Below are 10,284 nucleotides of genomic sequence, written 5' to 3'. Positions count from 1 at the left end.
ATCTATATTCCATACATGGGCAAACTGCAGAGAACAGTCTCACTCCCAAATGTCAGTGATGTTTTAGCTGAGGAGAAATTAACCTCTTATGCAACAAGGTGAAAGCAGTGCGTCACTGCGTTCCATTTTTAGGGGTTGAACGGTTCTGTTTAATAGTCTGTCTGCCTCTCTGGGTTCTTTCTTTTCCGCACGCGCTGCCAGACACCTACATCACGACAGCTGTCGCTCCTGGGCTCCTGTTGGGAGTCAACAGTGCGGTGGTCCCTGTCTCCAGGTATAATCTACTTTTCATTAGGAACCCAGGGCACCCCGCGACCAGGAGCAGGTGTGTGAGCACGCAATCAGCAACGCGCCGGACAGGGCCGCAGTACCTGTTTGACAATCTGTGCCCACTGCTTCACACGCTGTGACGTCTGATACGCTCTGCGGGGGATCAGGCGTCAAAGTCCGTCAGCGCCTCAGATATTAATCCCTGTGACCTTTGTGAATCTGCGGGACGTAGGCTGAGCAGAACTAATAAGTGGAACCTGACGTGTCCTCAATATTAAGATGGGGCGGGGGTGGAAGGGGGGGGGTGTTCTGTGTAAATATGAAGGGTAAGGACGAGTGATGAAGGGTATGCCTCATACTATAAGTCATGGCCTAGTTTCGCTGAGGCACTTTCTGATGTCTGTCTCCCCCTGCTGGTTTTAAAATGAATGAGCTATTTTAACCTACTGGCTCGCCGTAGTTCAAACATTAATCACGTGTGAGTTGTCAGGAAGAGGAAACAAAAGAAAAGCTAACCCTGAGCTAACGTCAGGTGGAGATCACTCATGAAGCAATCTGGGGTAGTTGTGCACTTCCTTTGACAACTAACGTTATAATTTGTCATGTTTACAAGGAAAAGGCCCACCTGGTTTTGCGTTTCTCTGCCTGTATGTAAAGAGAAGAGAATGTTTCTAGAATGATAATTCTGGTCAACTGATATGTTACATGTCTGGCTAGCCTGCCAGCTAACTATCCAGTTTCAACATAGCTAGCTAATCATCCTGGCTCTCTACTTTGACATAATGCCATGGGGAACTGTTGGACTCACTGCTATGGGTTATTTAGAAGGGAAGCGAATAGAATTCAGCGAGGAGGAGGGTAAGTTCACATTTCTTACTAATTACTTTGTGTGCTTAAAGTAACGTTATGCGTTTCAGAGAAACCAGCTGTCACATCTGGTGTTGAGCTAGTCATCAATAACGTTACCTGTTAAGTTGCTGGTTGCCTGCTAGCTCGCTACGATAAGGTTGCAACAGACGTAGCTGAATGTCGATGCCAGGAAAACGTCTGTATAAAACAAGCCATATTGCGGGACTGACAACCTAATGTTAGCTGTTTCCGCATCAGTTAGCCACATTCTCGAATGACCACGCCCCATCCCCAATGCAGTTGATTGCAATTAATGTATCTGTCATCATCACCGTTAGCCCATAGAAGTACTACCGTAGCATGCAACTGTTTTAGCTAAGTGATAAGTGGGTATTTAAAGATGACTCGTTATATCGAGTTTTGACGTTTTTAGAATACTGTTAATGGTCCCGATTCTTGATCTTAAAATTGATCTTCATCTTGAAATCTTGACATTTTGGCACAGTTAACTTTAAGGTGTACAGTTTGGTTTACTACGTTCTTCTTAAAATTGCTTCCAGATGTCGTTTGTTTGCACAAGTAAACACATAGACGGACAGAACACTGAAAATCTTTTACTTTAAATACACAGGTCAAAGTACTTCAGAAGCACTACAACTGGGGAACATTACACTATAGAGGTACAGTAAGACATTGTGAAATAGATGTTGAATCACATTACATGACATGAGACTTCATTTAGAAAGTAATGGCATGTGTCTGCATTCTGACAAATTTCTGTCTTCACATATATTTTCAGTTCGAGAACCTTGTTGAAAGCGATGAGGTAAGGAATAGAGATTATTTTTGAATGGAAGTTCATGCAGTCTACATGCTCTGGTTAGATTTCTTTAACGCAATGCTTATAAAGGTCTCTCTTTTTCAGGGAGAAAGTTCAGAAACTTGTCCAAGGTAGGCCACAGATAATTTCCACTTTCCTTTTTAATACAGCACAGCAATATAAAATCACTAAATTGATGCAGAACTACCAGATGAAGAATCTTTTATTATGCTTCTTTGCCTTCGCAAACTACTAGATCATCACTCTTAACACTAAAATGCTGACTTCCAGGTATTACACTGTGAGTCACAGTGAGAGTTAAGGGAAATGGGCCACTGACTCAGACACTTGTCATCCCATAGGCGGGCTTTCCTGTCATCTCTGCCTGCGCCATGCATTAAAACATGGATTTTCAGTCATTTATATATAATGTTTTTATTTATATAAAAATGTATTTATATAAAAATTCCAACGTTTCCCCCAGGATCAATAAAGTATTTATCTATCTACCTCTATATATAGATAGATAGATACTTTATTGATCCTGGGGGAAATGTTGTAATTTTTAAAGGCAAAGGCCAGATACATCATAAACTCCTAGAAAATGGGAGCAGGTTCAGTCTTACTATATGTTCAACAAATACCAGTAGGCTTGTACTAATTGATGTATTGACTGATTGGCAGTGCTGCAGGCTATCGGCTACACGTAGGCCTGTGAGGCAGACTTTTTGTGACTAAATCACACACATTGTGATGAGCCCAGGAAGCTCTTAGAGGCTCCAAAATTGCCATCTCAGTATTCAGTTGGTTGCTGCTTTAATGTGGTAGAGAGATTTAGCCCCTGTCGTGTTATGTTGACTTAAGAGATAACCATGACTAACATCACCCCAGATACACAGTGGGCTCAACTGCCGGTGGGCTCCGCATCAGAATGACATCCAGTCTGAAGCCAGCTGCTTTAAAGCACCCTTGAGACAATTCTATTGTTTTTGGCGCTATATAAATAGAATTGAATTGAGTCAGGGTCTGTGAAGAAAGCTCATCTCTCCCTGTCCAGCTTTTTTTGTGTGTAAGTGGAAGAATGAAAACTGCAGGATCCAGACCGCAGTGTGTAGGTATCCAGTTCAGATCACAGGTGACATTTGTGGAGTGTTCCTCCTGGTTTTGATCCCACAGGCCAATCAGCGAGGACGAGATCGGCCACCTTAAGGAGCACCGCTACGCTGCCATTGCAGACCAGCAGACACTGATCGATGAGAAGCTGCATGCTGAGGTATGAATGGAGGTCCTCTAAATCTCCTTGGCCAAGTCCTGCAGGAGCAGAAAGCTGTGAGATTACTTTTATCCAGCAGAAGTGCGCGTAAGCTCTTTCTGCTTTGTTTCCCGATGGAAGTCGTAGATCAGCGCTGAGCAGGGCAGGTTTCCATCGTTATATTATATGCTCTTGTCAGTGAGGGAAGCAGTTGTTAAAGCCTGAGAGGAACGTGATCAGTTGAAATGTAAGTACATTAGCTCATGCAGAGATGCTAAACAATGTCGGGGAAGATGAAAGACTGAAGGTCATTTTTGAGTCCTGGTGAATGTCATCAGTTAAAATCTTAAGGCTTTGCTTTTTTATATTTTTAATTTTAGCTCCTGTGTTTTTTCATTTAATTGATTTGCAGTTGTACATTGCTTATGTTACCTCCTGTTTTTTAATTTTTTAATTATGTTTTATTTATTTTTTCTTCTGTTCTGAGTCGGTTAACTCTCCAGCTTTCTGTTTTTATTTCTGCCCAGTTAGTGGCACACGAGGAGAAGTTGAGACTAGAAGAGGAGGCTATATGTGCTGCCCAACGGGAGGCTGCCCGGTTGGCACGGGAACGAAGGCTGCTGAAGGTGAGGCGGCACAGGGCCCCTCCCAGTCTCCGCCCATGCCCCCATAGCCACGCCCCTTATAGTATACTATATGAAGTGCTTTCAGTACACACCCTTAGCTAACAACTAACTCTCATGAGCAATCTTAACTGTGTGTGTATAGAATTGGGTCAGAACCTACCATTAGCCTGACTAATAATCAGTTGGTTTCATTAATACGTATTTGTGGCTTTAATCTTATCCATTTTGGCTACCATATCTTCTGACATTGCTTCAGTGTCATCGTTAAATTAAAGAAAAACTAATCAAACTGTAATATTTCAGTATTATTACTTGAGCTTTAATCTTACTTTAACACTGACAGGTTTTACATTTTATGTTTTAATTATGTTCATATTCGTTTGTCTTCTGTTGCATGGTCTTTTTTTGTTGCTTTAAATCTTCTTACATTTCGTTGCAACAAAACCTTCACATTTGTTCCCCCTACCATCCCAACATACTTCTGTTCAGTTCACAGCAGACTCTTGTGCACCATCAGTCACTTTTTCACTAATACTATTAAACTGTCATGACAGAGAGGCAAGGTAGCTGTCAGTATCTCCTCGCTAATAAAATATATTACTTCTCCGAAGCAGCAACAGGCAGAGGGAGGCAAAGGCAAGCCTGAAGCCGAGACCACCGCCGCCCACCAGAAGAAGTGAGTCTCTCTGTCTTCATCCTTCCATTTCATCTGATACTTGCGGAGGGCATCTTGTATTGATTTAGTCAGTGATCTTTGGTTGCCAACTGCGAAAAAGAAATCCCTGGTGATCTTTACCTTCATATTGATTCCGATGCTCCCCCCCCCCCCCCCATAGGCATGGCGGGGAGTTCGAGGTCTACCTGCAGAGCGTCAAGGCGCAGTCAGAAGCCTTTCGCACCAGCCGTGAGTCACTCTAAGCAAACCTCTCTCATCGTGGTGTATGTCAAGTAACGCTTTCCTTGAACCTTACACCAAAACACTAGCATAAACATGCCAAAGCCATTCCCTTATGTAACAGTGTCATGTTAGGGGTAACTCCTGTGACGACTCTGGAAATATTTGATGCTTTGACCGCTTCCAATGTGACACAAGCCTATATGACACCTCAATACTGAGAGCTGTAGTTCAAATTTCACAGATAGAAGGTAACACTCTCCTTTAACACTAATAGGCAAGGGTGTCTAGCATAACATGCTTATGACATGTTTTTATCCCGTGATCGTGTGTTGAAAGTGGACAGGAACAGTTGAGGCCTACTAGAGTTCCCAGAGCTACTTTGATAATAACTGACCATGGAAAAATGGCGTTGTCAAATCGTTGGAGATTGATTGTCCTAATGACAAATAAAAGATTATAATTTTCAGGATATGATATCTACTATACCATGTTTATGACATGACTACTTTATGTCTAATAACGATGAACATGTTGAAGTAAATACAAAATATGAATTACAAATACTGTATTTTAAGTAAATACAAAGAATGGAATACAAAATGTCACCATGTGGCTCTTGTCCTTATCTGTTTGGGACACGGGGAATCTCTTGTTCCGAACATGTGCACCTATGTTTGGAGACCGCCATAAAAGAATGTCAGGAATGCAAGTGTGTTGGAATGACTAGAATAGGTCATGTGTGTTGGAATGACTAGAATAGTTAATATGAGTTGGAATGTCTTCACCAAATGAATTTGTTCATGTTGGTGTAGCTCAAAGGAGCTGTTCTTTAGACACGTGGTCCTTGCTCTAAAGGACCAGTACCGTTTGCCTGAGGGCAGGAGAGAGAATAGATTGTGGCCTGGGGGAGAGGACTCTTTCAAGATGTTATTGGCCCTGCTAAGGTAGAGAGAGCAGCCAATGGATTCCAGGGAGGGCAGTGAGCAGCTAGTGATTTTTTGGCCTGTGTTGATGACCCTTTGGAGGGCTCTCTTGTCTGCTGCAGTGCAACCGGAGTACCACGCCGAGATGCAGTAGGTCAGTACGCTTTCGATAGTGGTGCGGTAGAAGGCCACCATCAGATTACACTCCAGGTTGTTTTTCCTGAGTACTCTCAGGAAGTGTAGTCGCTGCTGTGCCTTTCTGACTGTCTCTGAGGTGTTGGCAGACCATGAGAGGTCATCTGTTAAGTGGGTGGACCTTCTCCACACAGTCCCACACAGTCATATGTATGTCCTCATAAGGTCAAATGAAACAAAGTTTCATGCAAAACATGCCAGGCCCTTTATAAAGTCACAGGGACTGAGCTTGAGATCCTGGTACATCTCAATGTGAATATACTTTTATATTCGCTGTCATATTGCATACTTTTACTGTTTGGTATCACCTGGATCTTATTCTGTTCAAATGCAGTGGCTTTTGGGTATAGAGGCTGTATTTTGATTTTGGTCGAGTTGGAGACAAACTGCCCTTTGAAAAGGCAGTGCTATTTTGAAGTGGAATGTAAGGAGTTACTTTAAGGACCTTGGTCTGATAAGGAAAAGAAATTGGTTGAATTAAAACCATTAACTTAATTACTTTAATCTAATGTGAGCTAGAAACTTGCAATGACTTTATTTGAGCCAGAAATATGCCATTATAGACTAAGCTAACACCAGTCAGCTTTCATTATGATCTTCAGTTAGGCAGAATTAGCACAACACAGCTCCAAGACTTTAAGAACAAACTGCCTAGTTTTACATTATTGGAAATGGTTGTGTCTAGGCTAGATGATTATAACATAAAGGCACTCATTTAAACTCATTCTGATGTTTTACACTAAAGTCTTTATTCTTTCGGTTAGGCTGTAAAAAGGGGCATTTGATGTTTTAACCGTTTCAAGAGTTTTAAAACATTTTGAAAGTGCAAAATTATTCCGTTTTAGATTAATACAGTCTTCCAAACCATCTTGATAATCTTGTTTCATTATTTGGAAAGAAAGTCTGCAGTTTACACTACTTTCATACCGCTTGGATCACCAAATCTATGCAGTGTGCATTTAGGACAGTCGTAGATAATAGAACTTCAGACTGTTGTGTCTGTTCCCCCTCTTCTGCTTGTTGAGTGAAGCTGACTTGTTTCCTCAGGGCTGTCATCTGAGACAAACATTGTCACCCCGAACACCGAGAGCAGCTGGGACTTCACCAGCAAGACCCGCTCCACAAACGATGACGGCACCTCCCTGGACCTGGAGTGGGAGGATGAGGAAGGTGAGGCTATCCTCCCTCAGCTGGGTTTGAAAACCAAACAGCTTCAGCTTGTACACAATTCTCTTAAATACTTAAGTCATTACACTGGCTTCCAGGAAGTCACAGAATGTATTTAAAGCACTGCTGCGTGTTTATAAATCACTAAATTGGACAGGACCAAACTACCTCTCAGATATGTTTCAGCTGTACACACCTGCTAGTTCCCTCAGATCACTGGAGAAAAATCTATTGGTAATAATACCCACTGTCAGAACTAAACATGACGAAACAGCCTTTGGCTGCCGTGCGGCTCAGCTCTGGAAGCAACTTCCTGATGACATCAAAGGTGTCCCAACTCGAGGCAGTTTCAGAGTTCGAGCGAAGTCCCAACTGTTCTCAGATGCTTCTTGTTAACTGCCCCAATGCACTCTCTTTTTCATGTTAATTGTTAGAAGGCACTTTAATTCTGGAAGTCGACCTCTAGTCTTTCCTGACAGGAAACTAACACCTGGGGTTTATAGTTAAGCCCCACTATCGGCCCTCTGTTTATGCTCTGTTCTCAGGCTGAGCTGTATCTCTGGCCTTTCTCTGAACACAGCTCTATCGGGCTCTATTAAGGATTCTATTTAGGATTCTATTCATGCTATTGTCCTATGGTTCTCTTTTAAGCGTTCCGAGAAAGATTGGCGTTCCTATTTTAAGGCTCTAGTCCAGGGCTGGGCTCTGTTTCTGTCTTTTATCTGAAATCGGTTTCTGTTACGGATTCTATTATGGATGCTATTCAGGCTGTTGCTCCTGGTCTCCAAAAGAGACACACACTACGTCCTCAATGTTTTGCTTCTATTTGATGTACTTTGTCCTTTATTTAGTCGCTATGTTCTTTAGCTTTTATTTTTCTATGCTTGTCTAACAACTGCAATTTTATACAATGAAAAAAATATAGATATATATTTTCTTGGTCTTTATTTATCCTTTTGCTTTCATTTATATAATTGAATTATCTCTGTTTGAAATGTGCTATATAAATAAATTTGCTTTGACTTTCCTCTAATGTTGGATGTGCAATGTGAAAATTGTGTATAAATACATATTGTTGTTTGTGTGTGTGTGTGTGTGTGACTGCAGGCATGAACCGTATGGGTCCAGCGTGGGAGCGCTCAAAGACCGAGGAGGACATTCTCCGCGCGGCACTACGGCCTGGAGGGAAGCCGCTCACTAGCGGCCCCACCTCCGCCTCTGAGGACTCCAACGCCCTGGAGTGGGAGAACGACTTTGTGAGCGCACATGCCGTCGACAACGAAGACGACGAGGAGGAGGAGGATGACGACGAGAAAGAGTACGAGTACGAGGGCTTTGTCAACCCCGTCTTGGACACACCCACAGAAGATATCCAGGAGACGTCCAACCTAGAGAAGCAGGAGAGGTAGTCTCAGTGAGCATCAGAGTAGGCACAGTCTTCGGATCACTCGGGTCCAGTCTCAACTTAACCCTAAACTCCTTCTGTCAGGTGCAGCCTAACCTCAACAAGAGTTGGTCCAGCCAAGACTAGACCAGACCAGGCCAGAAGTCTTTTTCCAGAGTTTTCTCTGGAAGATACTGTAGTTGTCTGTATCACGCAAGACCAATTCAAGACCTCTACTGGTTGGTCAGTGGAGTACCAGTTTTAATCCAAATTGGAGAATCAGTTTATTCCAGTAACTATAGGGGGGGGAACAAATCTTTTCTAAATTAGGTTTGATGGTTGTGTTTGTTCAGCCTTGATTTTGAATTGGTCTGATTTTAGTACGTTGAATTATAAGTGCAATTCATGTGGCCTCTGTTTGGATGTGAGAGAGCTTGTTTTCACAGAGTGGGTAGCATGAAGGCCCCCCATTCCCCTCATTGTGTCTCCTCAACAGCAACGTTGTCTGCTTGAAATCAGTGCCTACACGAGGAGTGAGACAGCAAATCAATTGTAAATACAGAATGCTGCCACCTTTTGGAGAAAAAATTATCAATTTAAAATGCTCTTTCTTTTCAAAAAAAAAGGTTTACATCAAGGCGCTCGGCACCATCTCTTTACCCAGATGGTCTCCGTTCTGTAGTAAAGTTGTGGTCTTAAGATCGAGGTACAGCGAGACACTAACTTAAGAATCGTTGCTGTTCTGGAACTAACATCCAAACACAGGCAAGAAGTGCTTAGTGTCTGTGTTGATCTGGTGTCGGATCATCAGAGGGAAATATCAATCGGTTTTGTACGTTTGTTGATGTTCTACCTCTGGGTTTGATAATTCAGAAAAAAAACTGAAAAAAATCTACAAAACTAACCCCAAACTGGCACTCTAGTACTTCGAGTCAATGACACAGAAGAATGTAGAGAGGGGCTCAAAATTCAGTGATTTATAACGATTATTTTTTAACCTTTTCTTTTAGATATTAGATGTGAAATCACAAGGGTTTGGGGGAAATCTTGCAAACAGATTATTTTTTCTCTTGAGGAATGTAGCGAGCACGTATTTACATCACGTAGGATAGCCGTCACACATCTTGCGGGTTAAAGACTACAGAATACATGGAGAAAACGTTGGCTTTTCTTCAGCACAAACATTAGTGGGCATTCCAAAAAGACAGAAGGCACAAAGGTTGTTATTTTATTCAACACAAATAAATGACTAATTGTACATGAGACTGTACCAAGCATTCACAAAGAGCTTACATTAACTCCTCACAAAAGATAACAATCTGAATGAACTTCTCGCTGTCCTTCATGTTGTTTCGTTATTCCTTTTATCGAATGTGCTTTTGGGACCATGGTAATATCACAACCAATGTGTTTGAAAAAAAGGAAGTGTAGCTTATAGACTCATTTTTATAATGCCTTTTTCATCGGAACGATTGTGAGTGCACTCCGTCAGCCAGTGCACGCTGCTGTGAGGCTGTTTAGATGCTTTAACATTTACCGAAAACTAGTGGTACGTGTCTTCGCTGACTGTCTGTGTGACTAATAGCTTTAAATGTAAATGTGTAATGTCTCAACACAAGAAGCAAATGTATGTTTGCTTCTACGATCTACTGCACTCGGTTATACAATATGTTATATATGTTTCAAAAAATAGTGAGGTGTATATATCTACTGAATGATACCTATTTTAAAGCAGACCATGTTTCCTTTCGATAGATGTCTGGTTTTGGAGGTGATGTCCTGTCATTCGCAACACTTTGACTAGAATAGTGCTGATCACCATCTCAGTAATCAATAATCATCACCACAGGGCGCTTATGAGTGCGCTGCCTTGTGTTTCCTGAAAGTGTCCTCATTGTGC

The 10,284-nt window shown here is 42.0% G+C and overlaps 1 protein-coding gene across 1 annotated transcript; it reads left to right on the top strand.

Moving 5' to 3' along the window:
• The first annotated feature begins 781 nt into the window (after positions 1-781).
• Positions 782-10,063, top strand: ap1ar (adaptor related protein complex 1 associated regulatory protein). The gene is made up of 10 exons (XM_080844001.1): positions 782-1,128; positions 1,751-1,799; positions 1,919-1,945; positions 2,045-2,070; positions 3,116-3,212; positions 3,719-3,817; positions 4,432-4,493; positions 4,654-4,721; positions 6,881-7,003; positions 8,108-10,063. Exons 1-10 carry the CDS (start codon positions 1,058-1,060, stop codon positions 8,407-8,409), a joined length of 924 nt encoding a protein of 307 aa, XP_080700127.1. The 5' UTR covers positions 782-1,057; the 3' UTR covers positions 8,410-10,063.
• Positions 10,064-10,284: the final 221 nt, after the last annotated feature.

This window comes from Sprattus sprattus, assembly GCF_963457725.1.
Source record: "Sprattus sprattus genome assembly, chromosome: 8".
Taxonomy (NCBI): domain Eukaryota; kingdom Metazoa; phylum Chordata; class Actinopteri; order Clupeiformes; family Clupeidae; genus Sprattus; species Sprattus sprattus.
The sequence above is the reverse complement of the archived record's forward strand: the minus strand, read 5'-3'. Positions and strand labels throughout refer to the sequence as shown.